Below are 20,355 nucleotides of genomic sequence, written 5' to 3'. Positions count from 1 at the left end.
TTTCTTATTGCTCAATAAATGCAAGTGATGCACATCCAGTTGCTCTGGTAACTTTCATTAAATTAAGCAATTTAGAAAGGGTCTTTTAGCTGGGAATGGGTCTATTTTCTGGCAGACTTCTGTGGCTTCAGATCAGTCGATGACACCAGCATTGTTGAAATATGGAATGTTGAAGTATAGCTTGTTGCTCCAGTAACTTAACTGACTAATTAGGCTCCCTAATGAAATGTCCTAATTTGACATGTTGAAAAAAAAAATACCGAATACACAGGAGAAGAGAGAATCTCAAAGATCTCTCTTCTCCTTAAAACTTCTTCGGGCAGGAAGGGGCAAGCCTTCTCTGCACCCCCCCCCTCTATGTCAGGGCCAAGCCCTCCCCACACCCCATGAACATATATATACCAACTCTGAGATCGCCATTCCTCAAAGTAAAGTATGTACAAGTCTGTTCTTTCCTCCATTCACTCTCCATTTTTGGGACTCACTTTAGTGGGTCACAACATTTCAAATGATTACTGAATAATCAATAGTCCTGAATTTGAAATTTGCTGATTTTTTTTTTTTTTTGCTATGCCACTGAGAATTACGGTCAATAGTTTCATACTGCTTATTGATAAGAAAATATAATTAATGCAAATCCTGGTGTTCTGTTAACTTTTAAGTTAATCCCAGTTATCAGAGAACTTGTTTTCAATGTTGAGCTTTGCTTTCTCTATTTTCTGTTGTTTTGTCTCTGTCTCTTAGGCAAAGAAGTTTAGCATTATGAATATGGGAGTTGGTGTCTGGAGGTCTTATGGCTGTCTGTAGTTCACAGTGTGTGAGTGTGTCAGGAGGGTCAAATATTATGAAAGCAGTGTGAACTTGGTTCATACTATGAGAGGCTGGCAGGCAGTGTAGAGTGATAAGACAAAGCTGTTAATGAGTCGCTTCCATATCACAGAGTAGTGTTAAGGCTGATCCATTAAAAGTTGCTGTCATATTACAAGGTGTAGTTAAGGTTGGGAGGCTTTTATTGTCCAGAGTGGTTGTCCTGGCATAGAATCTGCTGTCTATTAACTTTAACTATATTTGAAATTGTCTTTGTCATTTGGGCCTATAGTCCTCTCACCCCTCCTTCCCCCTTTCAATATCATTCTGGCTTTTGTAGGGCTAAGCTGTTAGCAACTTGCTTCTGTAGTCCTGGGTCTAGGATGTATTCTTTCCACCTCCAGCTGCCAACTGAGCTGGGGGGGGGGGGGGTGTTGAGCAAATCCCTAGATGAATTGCATTAACACATCACAGTCAAAAGGATGTTTGAGTTCAGTCAGCTTAACTTATTCATAGGTTCATAGTTTCATAGGTAAGTACTAGGCTCTCTGGCCAAGGTCATCTGCAAGCCTAGCCAGAATGTGTTGGCTTTCGCCACCCCCTTAGATTAGTTCCCTGTGCCTTGGTCCAGCAGAGCCATTAGTTCCCTGTGCCTCTGTCCAGCAGAGCCACTGCAATGATCCCCGGGGTAAACTTTCTGTCTCCCATCCACTCGTCAAGGTTTCTCCTGAAGAGTGTTAGTGAGGGGCTCTGCTTAATGTAGATTGGAATCCTGTTCCAAAGCATGGGGAGTTTCTGGGACAGGAATCTATCCCTCCAGTACGTCCTATTTATCGTTGTGGTGAGGTTTAAATCCCTACAGCGTTATGGCTCTTGGGGATTTGTTTTTTTTAGGTGGAGCATGTCCATCAGTTCTGGGTTGGACATGGCCTTGTATGTCAGGCAGAGATCACCTCTGAGTAAGCGGTATGCAACCGAGTACAGCTGGAGTTTCTTCAGTCGGGCTGCATAGGGCATATGTTTGAGGCCAGTAATCCTGTTGGTGAGGTACTTCTGTGGGCTTTCCAGCTGTTGCAGGTGTCTTGTAAGGTACATCCCAAATGGGGCATTGTACTCTATGATGGGTCTGATGAGTGATGAGTAGAGGGGCACAATAACCACTTTTGTTCTAGATGCAAACCCTTTTGTGATTAGGTGGGCCACATAGAAGGATTTTCTAACCACCTTGGCAATAGGATCATCAAAGGAGAGATTACTATCTACTTGGGTCCCCAGATCCCTTATTACATTTTCTGTATTTAAGGGACCACCACGTATGTGGTAGTTTGTGGGTACTTTGTTTTTTCCAAAGGGGATGGCTATGCACTTTTTGGCATTTAGCTTGAGGCCATGATTTTGACACCGGGTATCCATCTCAGTGAGACCCTTCTGGAGGATGTCTGTATCAGCTGGAGAGTCAATTATGGCCCCCAGTTTGCAGTTGTCTGTAAACATGGTCAGCCATAGTCCTCCTGTGCTTGCCTGTACCTCTGAGAAGTATATTCTGAACAAGAGGGGTCCCAGGACTGAGTCCTGGGGGATGCCACTTGTAACTGGTTTAGAGTCGGACCTAGAGCCTGCAACTCTCACTGTGTGGGTTCTATCCGTGAGCCAACTGGCAACCCATCTCATGATGTAGGGGTTTATGTTCAGGCTGTTGAGCTTGTCTATAATACCAGAATGGGGAATGGTGTCGAAAGCCTTTGTGAGGTCTAGGTAAGCTGTGTGGACCTCCTTTCCCTCGTCTAGAGCCTTGGTAACTGTCTCAAAGAAGTCCACCAGGTTTAGGAGGCATGATCTGCCCTTAACAAAGCCAAAGTGGGTAGAGTCCAAAGTTTGAAGGTTCCCACTGTCTCTGTTAATGAATTCCATGATGATGCACTCCATAGTCTTGCAGACCAGACTAGTCAGGCTTATAGGGCAATAGTTCTCTGAGTCCGTTGTGACTCCACCTTTGTGGAGTTGGATAACTGTTACTGTGCACCACTCTATGGGTACGTAGCCTGTAGAGAGGCTGAGTTTGAACAGTGTGTTTAGGTGAGGGGTTAGTTCATTATTAACACATAGGTAAGATAAAAAAGGAACTTAAAATACATAGCATTAGATAAATATAAAAATACACGTGAAGCCCCTAAAAATGCACTACTACTACTACTACTACTACTACTACCAATAATAATAATAATAATAATAATGGAAGTATAGGACAGAAAGGTTTCTTATGTTAAAGGTATAGTTTCTATTTAGAGAACAGGAGTACATTATTTACTCTGCTTGTGGGCCTTAGTAACATTGTTTGCCAGTGGTCGGCTGTAACAATTTGGAGATGTGGTAAGTGAGCATGGGATAGGAAGGATAGGGGACTGGGCTGACAGGTGGATATTAGATTGTTTAAGTCAGTGCTGATGCAGTACTTTCTCTTTTGTAACATGGTAAACAAAGACAAGTTGAAACACACATGGCAAAATACAGCACAACAGGTCAAGGCTTTCTTTGAGGATGTGGTAAGGCCACAATCATCTTCATTTTCAACATTGTACCTAGAGTGAAATGGAAAAGCAAGACCCCTAATGATCCTCCAGCTGCTGATGTCCCTACAAGACTGGAGAGGAGAAGCTACAGAAAAGAAGCCAGAGTTAGCAGTGAGATGGCAATGGTGCCCCATTGGCTATTAGTTATGATTTTCATGTTGTTTTTGAGTTTGGGAGATTGCAAAATGTCAGAAAATTGATGACTGCTTGCCTGGTTTCCTTCAAACACTAGATGATGAAGTTAGGGTAAGACTACAGGGGTTGCTGGTCATTAGCAGGGCTTGGTATCACAAACTGGTGCTGGCCAGGAACAAGAGTTGATGAGCCAACATATCTCTAGGTCAGGGACAGTAGTCCTGCTGCACCCATTTCAGCAGCCTTGTCTAGGTGGGGTGTTGCACACTTGGGGTAGGATGACCAGGCTCTGATGGTATAGATCTTGCATCCATTCCTGGCTAGGACTGCTGGAGTGTTCATCATGGCACATATCTCATTGGCTGTGAAAGGAAAATTTGAAGGGGTGATTATCCTGGCATATTTGACTTGACTGATGCTTTGAGACCTTAGAAGATTGTGAAGGGGAAGCCCCAAGTTCTCAAGACCTGACAACCACTTTGGTGACATTAGATTCATAGGTTAGTACTAGGCTAACTGCCTTTTTGGGCCATTTTAAGCCTAGCCAGTCACTCCATGTGAGAATCAAACCCTGCACCTTGTGTTTGTAAGGTAAGCACCTTAACCATTATGCCACCTCCACCCCAACTAAATAATTTAGAAAATTTGTTTTGGCAGATCTGCTGACAGATTAGCCAGACAGGAGGGCAGTACTAGAATTAGGACAGGGGTATAGAAATGAGTTTTATGTTACAGTCAGTGTGGGAGGTTGGAATGAGTCATGTGGAGTTTGAAGTACGTATAAGGAAAGAACAGCATTGCTTAGACACTGTTAAACAAAGAGATACATGGAGGTAGGGGATTAACTGTTCCCCTCCACTTGGTAAGCACCCTCCTCAGAGCTTTGTAACCTTGTCATTAGGCTTGGTTCCTAAGAAAATTTTAATTTGATTCATCATTTGTCATTCTCAGAAGATCTGTTGGTAAATGACCATATTGATAAAGGACAGGTGAAGGTACAGGATTCATCAATGGATGATGCAGCTAAGGGTACTGACTAGTTTAAAGTCATGTGGCTGGCCATACTTGACAATGAGTCAGCTTTTCAGCAACTCCCACAGTAGAGGCAGAATTGCTCATTTTAAGGATGTGCTTGAATGGATAATTTTATTTTCACAAAGCCACACCAGTGTGAGCTGTACATTGTCCTATACAACTTTTGAGAAGTGGAGTATGGTACTGCATGGACTTTGGTAGAAGCAGATACCACAGCAGGGGACAATACACTATGTGGTGTTTTTCTTTTGGTGTCTGTGGGGTATGCTGGAGCTACCCTGTCCTTGATTATTTGTAGTTTACTGGTGTGCTTTCAGCAGTAAATAAACAAGAGGTGCCAGCAATGGTGTTTAAATTGGCAGGTTTGGTAATAATTGGCATTGTGTTCTTTAAGGCTTCTTGATAATAAGCCAGATAAATTATAAGGTAAGATTTTTGTTTTTCTTGAGAAGTCCAAGGTCATGATGCAGGAAGTTAACAGAGATTTTTTGTTGACTTTTGCCTAAAGGGTGGTAGGTCCAGATAGGCCATTCACCAGGTGACTTGCCAGCTTGCTATGGGGAGGTAGGCTTAAACATTGCAGGGTAATGATTCTCAGCCAAATCAAGGAGGATCGTGCTATTTGGAGAGAATTCATGGTCTATTTCAATGGTATGATGATGTGGCAGGTGGAGTGAGCCTCTGCACAGCCTACAATTTTACACAGATGTAGATATGACCAAGGCATGGGGGTTTATTTCAAAAGGAATGATTCATAGCCTCTGCTGCATGGATGGCCAGCTGAGAGTAAAAGGGATGTCTCATTTTTGGAGATGATGCTTATTTGGATAGCGAATACTTTGGTAAAAGGAGATGTCTGACAAAAAAGTGTTCTTTTGCAGTCAGATAAGGAAGCAGTTGTGCAAGCATTGGGAAAGAAATCTGCTAGTTTGGATGCAGTGCGCCTCTTTTGCAAAAATGATACATTTGTCAATTGCAGCTTACCATATACCAGGGCAAATGAATGTTTTAGCTGACTGCTTATCCCATTTTCAATCACATGGGTTAGAGGCTGTGGCCCCAGAAGCAGAAGAATACCCATAGGTGGTGCAGGGAAGAGTTTTGAAACATTAGAAGTTTGTAGTAGGGTGGTTATTTCAAAAGTCCTGTGCTAAAAGTAGAAAGGAGGCTTATACTGCTGCAATATCTGCCTTTTTCTTTTTTGGGGAGAGGTTGTCAACCCAGGGCAGGAAGTGGTAAATTATGTTACTGGATACATATTTGCTACATAAATGGGAGCTAGGTGGAGTAGTGTGGTCAATGTGCATGCAACTGGCAGCAGTGAGCACTGCTTTTAGGATGCCAGGCATCCTAAATGTCACAAAATGCTGGATAATTCTGAAAATGTTAAAGGGCTCGGAAAGAATCAGAAGTGTGGCTATGGACGAAAGGCTTCTCATAGGTAAGCATATACTTAGGTTGTTATTGAGACTTTTGCACAGTGTGTGCATTAATTATGGATCTTATGCCTTGTGGGTCATCTTGCCTGCCTTTGTCTAGGAAGTCAATGAGTTACTAGGGAACATGGCTTAACTTGTGTTTAGCAGAGCATGGGTGTTTGTTCTGGATAAGTAGGTCCAAGACCAGTCACAGGCAGTTAATGCTCAGCATGTACTGCTACAAAGGAATGCAGGCAGCTTCCTGCATTAACAAAGCTGGACTAGGACTCTGAGAGATTTGTCAGCAGCCTCTTTCCTGATAGCAGGGTTAAAGCCAGTTCTTAATGCCCTATCAAGAATGAGTGCAAAGGGATATGCAGGTCTATTTTTGATTGCACAAACTAGGCTTCCTGCTATTTCAATGGATTCCCGCACGAGCAAGGTATGGATTGGTTCGGAGAAGTCATTGTTAAGGAATCAGGACTTAGCACTGATCTAGTTAACACAATACTAGAATTTATGAGAATTGTGCTGCATAACAACTTTATAAATTTTAATGAAGAATTTTACAAACAAAAAAGTGGGGTGGCTATGGGCCCATGCTTACTGCATATGCAAATATAGTTTTGCACAAGTGGGAGAAGGAATTCATACACAACACCAGCTGGAAAGAACATATTGTATTTTACAAAAGGTTTTTGGACGATATTTGCATCCTATGGTCAGGTACAGAACAACAATTTTTAGGATTTATAGAGTACCTGGAGAACACCACTTGTTTTCTTAGATTCACTTACACGTTGAGTAAAGAAAGTTTGAATTACTTGGACATTACACTAACAAAAAGACCTAATCAAAAAGGTTTCACTTCACAGATATACAGGAAAGAAACACACTGTAATGCATACTTGCACTACGATAGTGGTCATCCCTGGCACATCAAAAAGGGCATCATTAAAGGACAGCTAGTAAGAGCGTCCAGAATGTGTAGTACAGACAAACTATTTCAAGATGAGGCAGAATTTTTAAAAAAAGCTTTTCACATTAGAGGTTATCCTTTTGAATTGTTCCAGGTTATACTGGATGAAATTGTTCATAGAAGAGGGAACGATCTTAAACCTCTGTTGGGAATAGGGCCTGTAGTACTCAGGAAGCAACATGACACAAAATGTGACAAGCATAAGAATTTTGTATATACATATTCTCAGGACTCTTTGCTAATTGAAAACACTATCAGGAATTTATGGCCTATGATTACATCACAAGATGAATTTAATAAGTTATTTCCTGAACATATAACTTTTACTAGGAAAAGAAACATCAATTTGAAGGGAATATTTGAACAAAACATTCAATTAGAAGAGAAACAGCAAGCTCTAGTAGCAAAAGAAAAGGCACTTTTGCATGCGGAAGAGGCAAGCAAAGGTCCTATCCTATTAACTAAGAGCAGGTTCATATTCCTCACGTAAAAGCACCTTGTATGCAAAGTGCAATTACAATTGTAATTCATCTGGAGTTATATATATAGGATTTTGCCAAAATGCCCATCCTTTTATGTGGGCAAAACTGAGAGGCAGTTAAAACGCAGAATATATGAACACATAAACGACATTAAAACAAGGAAAGAGACAAGTGCGTTTTACAAGCATTCTCTCAGTTGTAAAAACATGGCATTAAAGTTTTTTGTAGTGGACAATGTAAAACAAGACTTGAGAGGAGGAGACTGGGAAACAAAGCTGGGGATCAAAGAATTAACCTGGCAACTAAGGCTTAACGCAACCAAATATCCAGGCATTAATGAAGGGATAAGTTTAGCGGACATTCTTAGGGCTAGAAGAAACAGGATCAACTGAAGTACCCCACATTGTTTCAACTTTTAGGGGTAACTGGATTAATGGTTCTGAATCTGGTCATTGTTGAGTTTCTAAGGTTCAACTATCATTTAAAAGCATTAAATATTAAAATAGTCATGTTTACAGTATTATTAGTTGTTTTATTGTCACCTAAACCAAGCAGTATATTTTAATATATATTTTTTAATGAACTAAACAGGTTAGAGGTTTGTAGTAAGTATCTAATTGATACTTTCAAAACTTGTATATTGTTTTGAAGTTATGAGAAAGGGAAATGTGTTTGTGGTTACAAAATGTGTGTTTAAAGTACGCGAAAGGAAAGCATTTCATTTCAACATAAACTTTTGTAACTTATTTTTCACACAACAGGTTTACATAAAGTATTAAGTTATATTTTTAGGTTTGGAAAGTTCAGTTACATATACATTTATTACTTTTTTCTATATGCAAACTAAGGAAAGACTTGATAGTAAAATTGCAGTTTTTAATGTTTTGAGAAAAGAGTTACGGTTTTTAGGGTATGTCTTTTAAATATTTTGTATTAATCAATTGATGACAATCATGCAATTAATTTAATCACATGAGCAGGGTTGGTTTGGTATAAATTCTGAATGAAGCAGCAACCTAATACACTTGAAAAAGCCTGTTAAGAACAGTAAAGCGCTTTGTGGTTACTTGGAGTGGTTACTTGGATGGTTTTCTTGTTGTGTGCAATAAAAGAACTTTTTAACCTTTCCTGCTCGTCCATCTGGTGTTCGATAGTTTGGAGTTGCAGTGATCCTATCTACAGTTCTGTTTTGTGTCTTTAAACGGAGGGTTTTGTGCCTCAGCGCCTAGTGGGATTCGTGGTACTGGTTTGTTTTCGTTGTATTGCTTCCTAGGAAGTCAATGAGTTACTAGGGAACATGGCTTAACTTGTGTTTAGCAGAGCATGGGTGTTTGTTCTGGATAAGTAGGTCCAAGACCAGTCACAGGCAGTTAATGCTCAGCATGTACTGCTACAAAGGAATGCAGGCAGCTTCCTGCATTAACAAAGCTGGACTAGGACTCTGAGAGATTTGTCAGCAGCCTCTTTCCTGATAGCAGGGTTAAAGCCAGTTCTTAATGCCCTATCAAGAATGAGTGCAAAGGGATATGCAGGTCTATTTTTGATTGCACAAACTAGGCTTCCTGCTATTTCAATGGATTCCCAAGAGGTTGTGTTTTTGACATTCCTGAGGGCACATGTGTCTATTTTTAATGCAGTATCATGTAAAACAAGTGAGACTGTCACTGAAAAAACAATCAGTAAAAACAAAATGAAAACTCCACTGAGTGACCTCCCTAACCTCTTGTGCCTCTGATACAAGAGGTTTGGGAGGTCACTCAGTGGAAGTTCTTGCTTTGCTGGAGTTTTCATTTTGTTTTTATTGATGCAGTATCATGTAGGATTCTGTTACATGGGGGAAGACTGGATAGACCTCCTCTTTAGCAAATCACTCCAGATCAATCTGATCTGCTGTTGGTGTTATGGGGATAACATAATACTACAATACTACCAGAGACAGACAGACACACACACACACACACACACACACACACACACACACACACACACACACACACACACACACACACACACACACACGCACACACACACATGCTCACATTCAAAAGTAGTTCAGTAGGACTGGATTTCTATTCTGGTCAAAAAATACAAATAAAATATAAAAAATAAAAACAAAACATATATCTGTCTGAATGTGCATTTATGCATGTATATGTGTGTGTTTGTGTGTTTGAAAGACTGTGTGCATCTCTCTGGCTGTATACATATTTCGGCTTCCATCAAATTGTCAAAGTCAGCCATGAATCACAATTTGTCAAGCCTGATCAATTAAAATTAGAGTTTTGAAGTTGCATCTCTTCAGGACTCATGGGATTGTGAGGCGAGAACTAGAACAGTGTGGGACACGTCCCCTGTCAGAACCATGGCAGAGTTACCTCAGTGATGTGATTCATTATGCTTCGATCATACTGCGTCGATCAAGTGCAGTTTGATCACAGGATATACATGTATGAAAGAATCCATCTGGATATTTATAGACTTTCTAAAACATTTGATGAAATCCAAGAAACAAAGGTAGAATTAGTGGAGGCTGTGTACAAGGATACCATGACACAAGTATAAACTGCCTTTGAACTCACAGAGGGGTTCATAGTGCGAGTGGACGTGCATGTGGGTTCAGCACTGAGCACACTCCTGTACATACGTATGATGTACACTGGCAAACATATCAGATGAGATGGGTTAATAAAGCTGAAGATGCAGTATTACAAACAAACTTTCAGCTTTCAGCAAACTATGAGTGACTGACTGCAAAGTATAACACACGGCACATGGAATGAAACCAAATACAGACAAGTCAGTGATCACAGCAGTAAATGAGAGAATCAGAAGAAGCTAAAAATTGAGATAGATGAGAAAGCACTGGAACAGTTTATCAGCTTACAGTATCTTGGAGGAGTACTTGGAGAGGTGGGAAGTCTGAAAGGTCAAAGCTAGAATCAGTGGTGCTACAGCCAGATGGCACACAGTGTCGGGGTAATATTTCACAGATGAATTCAAAAGAAGCTAAAATAAGAGGTAAGGTGTACATTACTTGGTAAAACCAACTGTTTCTGCATGGCACAGAAATCTGGGCATTAAAGGCAGAATCAGGTGAGAAAGCTTGAAATGATGGAGATGAAGTGCCTGAAATGGGTAGTAGGGTGAACTTTACAGGGTAGAAGGCAAACTGAGGACATCAGACTGAAAATTGTAATAGTACAAATTGCAGAGAAGGTTAAGGAGAAGAGATTACAGTGATTTGGTTGACACCCCGTCCCCATGTATAATTGGGAAAAAGAGGGTCGATGATGATAGCCATATCTCATATCTGTATATGTCTTTCTCACTCTATATTCATGTCTCTCTATATATGCATTTATATATATATATATATATATATATATATAGAGAGAGAGAGAGAGAGAGAGATATCATCACTGGCAGAACATAAATATGCAAGAAATAAACAAGTAACCACAAAAGAGCAAAAACTCAAATGTATGACAAAATGACAGAATCACAAAACATTGATTTCTCTTCCACTATCAGTAAATCACATCTACAATCTCAGATTATTTATCTTTTTGAGTATCTGTGTCACAACCATGTTGTCTTTTGGGGTTTAATATCTATCTGTTTATATCTTTATATGAATATATATATATATAAGAGGTGCAGGGGAGCTTGCCACCTGCATTAAAATGAGCTCAGTATTTTGTTTTTTCAGTCTTCTGAAGTAGATATACATACAAACATGCACACACACATATATATGTATGTATATACACACACATACATTATATATATATATATATATATATATATATATATATATATATATATATATATATATATATATATATATATATATTCACTTTGAATCATCGAATGTTCAGAACATCGACGTTCTGATCACCGAGACCACAACATCGATGTTCAGAACATCGAAGGTTCAAAATGAACCATAAAATCAACAACAAAAAAAACACAAACACTATGTAGGCTTTGCCCCCGTGCACCCCAACCCCCTACTTTAATATTCCAACTCCGAGATTGCACTACAGTGGGGTAAGGGAAATCTCCCATTTACTGCTATATGCGGTAGCGCTAAATGGGAGATTTCCCATACCCTATCTGCAATGCCAACACTCAGATGGCACACACACACACACACACACACAACATGCAGGGCACCTTGCTGCCCTGCATACACACCCAACATTCCAGAATCTCACTTACCTGGCAAATCCACTTTAAACCTTCGAAGTTCTGAACATCGATGTTCTGGTTTCGATTATCAGAACGTCGATGTTCTGAACATTCAATTATTTAAAGTGAACCCATATATATTAAAATAAAAAAAAACAAAAAAGAAGTAATAAAAACATGCAGTTTGCATGTAATCTTAGTTGTACATCAATGTTTAGTGTTGATGTACAACTAAACAAACTAGTGCTGAAATCGTGGTACAGTGGGTTTAAGGGAATATTCTCTTTTCCCCACTGTAGTGCGATCTCAGAGCGAGAATATTAAAGTAGCTGGGTGGGGGATGCAGGGGAGCTTGCCCCTTCTGCAAAAGATGTTTTTTTTGTGTTTTTTTGTTTGGGTTAGCCGATCTGGCAACTATACTTCAGCGAAAGTGCAGTTTCGTTGAAGTGCACTTTTGCTGAAGTGAGGATATACTTCTCTTTTTCGAATAAGTGTAATTTCAATGAAGAAAAGTAGATATAGTTCTATGACATTTTGCCGAAAATTTCTGACATAGGGTCCAAATCGTCGAAAATAGTACTGACAGTGTATCTGCCCTTTTCCCCCACTATAGTGCGATCTCAGAGTGAGAATATTAAAGCAGGGGGGTGTGAGGAGGGTTGCTATAAACTTCAAATTGTTTACCTTACAGACATATGTACAGTATGTGATTCTTATCTAAAAAAAGGCCTGCTGAGGTCTTTAGCCTACTAATCACCCATGTTAGATACTTAAATAGCAATTCAGTTTATGTGACTCACTCAAAATTTAGCTCAGGTAAACAACACATTTGAGAAGCTAACGTATCTGACCCTTTGTCTTTCATCTACATGCCCCTGCCTGTGCAGCTGTTCACAGTAGTTTATCTTCATGCAAGGGAGGCCAACTTTGTCTACAACTGTGTCTCACTACAGTATTTCCTCTCTTTACCAATGATTCCAACAATTCACTAGCTCTCTCGCTGTCCTATGTCTCTGCCTATCTGTTGTCTCTACCTCTCTGCTGCCTCTCTCACTCTCTTTCAGTGTCACTCATTGACCTTCCATTTTATTTCAAATTGGTTGTGTTTCTCCATTCAGTGCAGATGTAGGACCTCCTTCTAGACTGATCCAGACCTTAAGGTCTACACATCCCATGGCAGCCAATAGCTGGTACTATAATCACATGATTTCCCTCACCACCACAGCTCATAGCTGTGCTGATATGCCTCAGTGGGCAGCCAGATCCCATCTTTGTGACCCCACAAATTCCTTGACACATGGATTTTAACACTACAGATTGGGCTCCTTCTGACAATATGTCTGACTTGAGAAAAGACATAGCATCATGATCACTTAATGTTTTGCACACTTCTCTGTGGCAAGAACTGTCCATCTATGATCATCTTTTGAGTTGTTTGCTCTACGGCACTTTGCTTTCTTCTTGGTAATGGAACTAATTTTAATTTAACTTAATACATACCTTTTCTGAACTTCAGTTTTTTTTATTGTATTTTACAGTTTCTACTTGGTTTCTTTAATTTTTGCCCTCAGCTTCTGAATCTGTAAGTTCACCTCAATTCACTATTTTATATTTTTCATATTTCTTTATGTGCCTCAGTTTGTTAGTTCCTTATAGGCTGTAACCAGTACTTTATTTAAGGTGACCTCGATCTCATAATGTGTCAAAAGAGGCAAATAGCTTTGTGTATTTTTATCTATGGTGGCATGTTCTAACATTAGTTTTTATTTATTGTCTCTACAATTCAGTGCATTTCTGGTAAGATAAATCAATCTGTCTTTTCAGTTTTGTTACACCAGACTTAAGGACTACCATTCCAGTTTCTAGATTTTAACACATACACATACACATACACACACACACACACACACACACACACACACACACACACACACACACACACACACACACACACACACACACACGCACGCACACACACACACGCGCGTGCATACACACACATGCGCATACACACACACACACACACACACAATTCCCACACCTGTCATTTATCACCTGGTTTACCGAACATCCCTGCTGCAGTCTCTTATTGTTTCCCTACCCCTTGTAAATCACGGATGATTACAGTAATGCCAGACATTAGAGCTTATTGTTCTTATTGCTATCAAACTGCATTGTGATGCTAGACCTGCAGCTCTAATGAATTTTTAAGTTAGTCAGAGTAATAGTGAATATTTCTCCCTGGTGTTGTCTAGTGGTCCTGCTGCCTTTGTCGTGGAAATGCTCATCATGGCCATTTAAAAGTATGTTAGCCCTCCCACATGGACACACTCTCATCTATCTAATTTTACAGAATGCTCCTGTTATTGCCTTTTATATCTGCTCTGTCCCTGTTAGCTCATGGACCTTTACAGTCAGTCAATAATGCCAGACATTAGAGATTCGTAATTCTTATCATTCAGAAGTTATATCAGATTATAAGAGCTTACCCTTTACAGAGTCTTCAATTGATACAGTGACCTAAAAGTCTGTTTTGTTAAAAAGCTGCTTTCAGTGTGAAGGGTGCTTGGTTTGAAGATTTTTCACCCACTATCATACTTTTTAAAATGTCTTAGTGTAATATTTACATAGTCTCTATGGTATTAGCACAGATGACTAAAGCTCTGCTAAACGTGGGAATTGATTAACATGAATAGTGGCCATTGCAGTATCAAGATAAACACATCGCCCTTTTCCCCAAAAAAAAAAAACAAATAATAAATAAATAAAAAATATGACAAACAGTATTCTGGTTTTATTACCCAGTATCTGTCTTCACCAATATAATCATCATGAAGAGCCCCAAACAGCATTATAAAGTTAGACTTTTTTTACAACATAAAATGAAATATAACATTAATACAATCTAGCAAAATCCAGCAATATGCAGTCTAAATTAGTAAATGTCTATTTATTTGTTTGACATTAGTTCACCGGGAATTCTGTCTGGGCCAAAAAGTGCCCCATTTCAGTGGAGGCCCCAGAAGGAAAGCTCCACAGTTAAAGATATAACTACATAATTAACAATATAATAATAATAATAACAATAAAGATTACATTTTCATTAATCTGCCTAAGTGATTACATAAAATACATGCATTTGCTGCTTTGAAATAGCAAATGTAGGAAACATTAGTACAAGATGGGTGAGATATGTGAGTAGGCATATTACTTTAGAAGGAATTCTAGGGTATATATTGCAATATCAAGACATAAAAGCTATATATTAATTTGTGTAATACATTCCATAATTTGAATAGAAAGTTGAAAATTACAAGCAAAACGTTCTGCACTAAGGCACAAATAAGGTAACTGCATATGTGAGATAATCTAAAGTAAAGTAATTAAAGGAGATTACAAGGGAACAGTCAGAAGGGATATGATGGTGTGGAAACAGAGGGAGAGGTAGGATACAAAGGTGAGAGAGGGGATGGAGAGAGAGAGAGAGAGAGAATAACTTCAGCAAGTGCATAATCTGGATTTGCTTAGGTTTTCTGTTAGACAACATTTAAAGGAAGGCAGGTTAGGGATTGTTCTAGTAGTTAGAGGAAGGGAGTTCCAAACTTCATCTATTGAGTGTGAGTATAGGCATTGGTCAGATGATTTGGAAGGTTTAGATAAAGCGAGGAGTTATCTTCTGATCTAAGAGTTCTATTTGTGATGTATAAATTGAGTAACTGATCAAGTGCTGGACATGCTGATGGTTTGTAAATAATGTTGTGTGAAGTTATGAGATGTAAATAACAGAGATAGGACATAAAATTCACTGAACAGAGTGAAGGGTTTTGCAGTACTGTGCAAAGGAATTTATACTAGCAGCAAACTTGAAATCTGCTACAACAAAGTTGCCAAGTTTAGTTTTTAGTAGTAAATATCTGAACGAGCAACTAATTTGGGGGAGGGAGATAACTCATGCTGTGTGAACACTGAGTTTAAGATAGAGTAGATAACTCCATATACTGAAGACAATTAAGTCGGTTCTACAGCAATAGCCATGCAGAAGCACAGTGCACTAAACAAAGAAAGCCAAGGTGAGAATACAAACATGACAATGTGGTACAGTAACAGGAAGGACTTTGCATATTGACACATTTCTTTATATTTGTAATCTAATAATAAAATTTGATAACAGCTAGGTAGTTTTAATAGCACCAACAACTATAGACCAGTGGTAAGGAGTGCAGTGATGAGAGAAGCATTCTTACTAAAACAGAAAACAGAAAAAAAGGAAATAAAAACAGCACATTACAAAATGGGTTTTGCTGAATACTGGCAATTACAGACAATGATAAGTCACAAACTAGCCATAAAGCATAAAAAAGAATAAGTGAATGGAAAGCATTACATCTCCAAGCTTACAGCAATTAGTATCTCTGGGTACATGTGGCATGGCACCTTACCAAAGATTTATTCTCTATATAGATTTAAGCAACTTTATCAAAACTCTTCTTCAGGAAAAAAACAGCTTATTCACACTGATCTCAGAAATATAACAAAATAATGATTTAGATTATTCTTACCTATTGCCCAAACTGCTGCAGCAATGGCACCAAAAACTATCAGCAGGCCAGCTATTATTGCAAGTATCCTTGGCATCGATGGACAGCTTTGTTTACTACCTAAAATATAAACAAAATGTATTAAGTACACAGAATGATATATAACACAATGCATTTTCTATCAGAATACATTACGGACAGAAGCGTATGTAAATCGTGCACAGTTATCAGTCATATTATGTATATACCAGACTGCATCTGTTCCTAAACATAAATGACATTATCACCTGTATTACAAGTAAGATACCTGATTTTATTACCTTGCAGTTTTCATTACTATGACAGAAATTCATAGACCAGGTCTATATAAGTTGACGACCCAAAATAAGACTAAAACTTCAAAACTAAATGTGGAAAAATACTTTTTCATAGGAGAAACTTGAAAGGGTTTCATATTAATTGTAATTACTCTACAAAGACAGTACTGTGTGCTTCAATTTTCTTTCGTTTACTGCCTTTGAAAATCAGTGTAATACACAAAAAGAGGAATAAAGTAAAGAATGTCAGTTAATCCAAAAGGAAACAAAATGACTGCTAGAAAAGCTAAGATGCATACTAAGGGAAAGAGAGGTGATTTAATTAGAAACACTACACACCATTATGTCCCAATTTGTCAAATATTAAAGTGGTATGCATCTTTAAGTGTTAACCTGTACTGTTGACCCTGCATTCCAGCAGCTGTTCAGTTGTCATGTATTATAGTGAATCATATCTCTGAGTTGGGGTATTTGGACTAATGAGAAAGGAGCATATGTTGTGTTGTAATATTTTTTCCTATGTCTGTACAACCTGAGTTAGTACATTTAGGGACTCTAATGCATCATTTTTTTTTTACCTCAAATCACTCATCATTTAACCAGGATCCTTCTGGTGAAGCATCTACAGCCACTATGGATGCAGGGTTAGCCACATCCTCTGTGGCTGTTGGGGTCCCATCAGTGGCAAGGGAGAGGCACTGTTGTTGATCCTAGAAGAGGGAACAGGGAAGGTGTCCCTGTTTTATAAAGAATACTGTGCCCATCTCTGAAGAAGTTGCTGCTGCCACTAGTAACATGGCAGCGCATATTTTTTCTGTCAGAAAGAAACAGTAAGTCAAGCATGTATCTAGGAGTTTCTTTGGACAGGAGTAGTTTACTGGGTCTGGCTCAGGGTTTAGTTATGGCTATTGATTCTTCTTGTAAAGAAGCTTCAGGTAAAAGAAAGTACTCTTTGTCTGAAGATATTCAAGTTTCTGAATCTGAAAAAGGAAGATGCAGGAATGGATACAGATTTTTTTCCTCAGACTTCTGATTCAGACTCGGAGGAAAGCTGAGCTTCTGATTCTCCCAGCAGTGGTTTCTCTTGATCTGAGACTATTGCTAGAATATGCCTCTGTTTTCAGTGGGGAACCACGGAGGTTTTCCAGTCCCTCAGAAAATATTATGAGATGTTACAAAAGGATTTTCCAGAACCCACACCCATTCCTCCTATTCTGTCTGATTTAGAGGATGTGTGTGTTACTTCCTGCAATTTTCCTAATAGTCAGGCAGCTGCCTTAAAAAGATAGATAGGATATATAAAGTTCCTCAGTCTTTTAAAATTGTATACACTTTTCCAAAACACGACCCAGCAGCTACAGCTTTAATTGATATCCCTGCTGCTATGCAAACAATTAATTCCAATCCTATTCTTTCTGATAAGGATAGGAAAATTATTGCTATAGGATATGGGTATAGGAGAAAAGTCTATACTTCTTCAACTTTGATTTTCAGAATTTTGAATTATCAGGCTCATATGTTAAAATTTATTCTGACAAATTATGAAAGTAGGTGGAAAATGCAATCTACAATTTCTTCTTGTAAGGAAAAATCTGGTTTAAATAATTCAGTTTCTTCTTTTTGCACAGGACACTGCTCATTGTTTTCGGTCTGTGTATGATTCTGTTAATACTTCTTCCAGGGCTATGGTCACTGATACTGTTTTGAGGAGAGTTGCATGGCTGCACTCTCAGAACCTTCCAGATGATGGTAAAAATTAGATTTTAAATTCTCCCTTGGACAGAGATTTAGTGTTTGGCCAATCTACTGCAGAAGACAGGAAAAAGTCTGATGAAAGGGGCAAGTTGATCTAGGGAATCTCTTAAAATTTTTCAACCCTACTTTTCCAAATTTTCCAAAAGATTTCTAACTCCTCCTCCAATTTTGGCAAAAATGCAGTATAAACACGCTCAATAAAATGCAGATCAACAGTCGTTTAAGAAAAAATGGCCAGGAGGTTCCAAAAAAGAGTCTTGAACCTCCAAAAACAAAGAAAACGAACAAGTCAGAATGACTACTCAAAAGACCTTGTGACACAGACACACACACACACACACACATACATACATACATACACACACACACACACACACACACACACATATACCCCTGGCCCTTTCTTTATTTGAGAAAGGCTAAATCTCCATTTTTCTTTTTGGCAACGCATCTTTTTCAGACAAATAGGTTCTGAAAATCATCAATCAATGTTACAGATGGAAGTGCGAGGAAAATCCTCCATTTCAGGGTGTCATTCCTCATCTTACATTTCAGACCCTATTCCATCCACTAGTTCTTCATCACATGCAGTTCCTTTAGAATGATAGCACCGGTTCTTCCATCCCAGGTGAGGAAGGCTCTTATTCAAAGATGTTCCGAGTGCCAAAGAAAGAAAATGCTTGGAGACCAGCTATGGATCTTTCTTTCTTTCTTTCCTAAACCTGTTTGTGATAGTGCCCAAATTCAAAATGAAGTAATTTCACAACCCGTTACTTCTTCTCCCTCTTTCAAGTTTCCTGGCAACACTAGACTTAAGAGATGCTTATCATCACATCCATATTCATCCAGACTTCAGACATTTTTAAGGTTCTGTGTGTTTGGATCACATTATCAGTTCTCTGCCTTATTCTTTGGACTATCCACTGCACCAAGACTGTTCACAAAGTGTCGAGCTCCAGTTATAGCTCATTGCAGGCTACAGAGTATCCACATTTTCCATATTTAAACAGCTTGCTTATCTTTGCAGAGTATTTTTCAAGGTGTCAAGAATCTCTCTTTTGTGTGAGATATCTCTTACACAAGTTGGAATACCAATGGAACATACAAAAGTCTTTCTTGACTCCTTCATGCAGAAGTGTATTCAGGGATGTGTACTAGACACATCAGTTCAAAGAGATTTTTCTTCCACATGAAAAAATAGATCAATATCTTGATCAATTTCTAAGGTTTTCCACTCAGACTTCAGTCACTGTGAGTGAATACCTCATGATTTAAGGTCTTATGGCATCCATGATTCTCATGATACTCCTGGCAAGACTCTGGCATGAGAAAGATACAGTAGTTAAACAGCCAATTCTAGATAATTAGTGTTAGCTAGGCAATTAAAGTCAACAATAGATGCAACAAATTGAAGCTCATCCACCACAGCAGAATACCTTTATTTAAAACAAATAAAAGGTTAAAACTCCCAATTGGCTGCAATAAAAAGTGTTCTCCAAAATGAATGCGATAAGTGGTTTCAGCTAAAAGCTTTCATTAGATCTTAGATATGTATTAAGCAATATCTAATTTAAATGAGAGCTCCACCAAACAGAATTTCCTTCTCAGTCGACACCCTTATAACACCAGTCTTAAAGGAAATACTCCATTAAGTCCAGAAGCCCTGTTTACTTGCAGATCTGTGATCCATCTTATTTCAGCTATTTCTGTTAGATTACGCAGATCATCCAGTCTTAGACTCTAGGACAGGTCAACATATGTTGCGATAAAACATTCTTCTTATTTTTCAGCCTCATGTCACTTAGATGTTTTAAAATTCTTAGTTCAAAGTGACAACTGGTCTTCCCAATATAAAAACATAAACACATCTTGCAGGTTGTGACGTAAATCACATTTTTGGTATGACAGTCAGCATAAGTATTTGGTTTATGTTCCCTCTTGCTAGTTGGATGTAGAAATATATATATATATATACACACACATATATATATATATATATATATATATATATATACAGCGAGAGAATGAGAGAGATCAAAACATAGGTTATGATGAAACTATCCTAGGATTTTAGAACACAAGGAAAAAAGTCTACTATATTCCTAACTAATCATATAAGTAAATTCAG

The 20,355-nt window shown here is 38.6% G+C and overlaps 1 protein-coding gene across 1 annotated transcript in view; it reads right to left on the bottom strand.

Moving 5' to 3' along the window:
* HPN (hepsin) overlaps positions 1-20,355 on the bottom strand; it is a 925,289-nt gene that overhangs the window by 474,434 nt on the left and 430,500 nt on the right. The window contains exon 3 of the mRNA XM_044080457.1: positions 16,177-16,275. Within this exon, the coding sequence (XP_043936392.1) occupies positions 16,177-16,275 (99 nt within the window). The remainder of the gene's footprint in view (positions 1-16,176; positions 16,276-20,355) is intronic.

Source organism: Protopterus annectens, chromosome 8.part0, assembly GCF_019279795.1.
Source record: "Protopterus annectens isolate FY-2018-M chromosome 8.part0, PAN1.0, whole genome shotgun sequence".
Lineage (NCBI taxonomy): Eukaryota > Metazoa > Chordata > Ceratodontiformes > Protopteridae > Protopterus > Protopterus annectens.
This window is presented reverse-complemented; position numbering and strand designations above follow the sequence as displayed.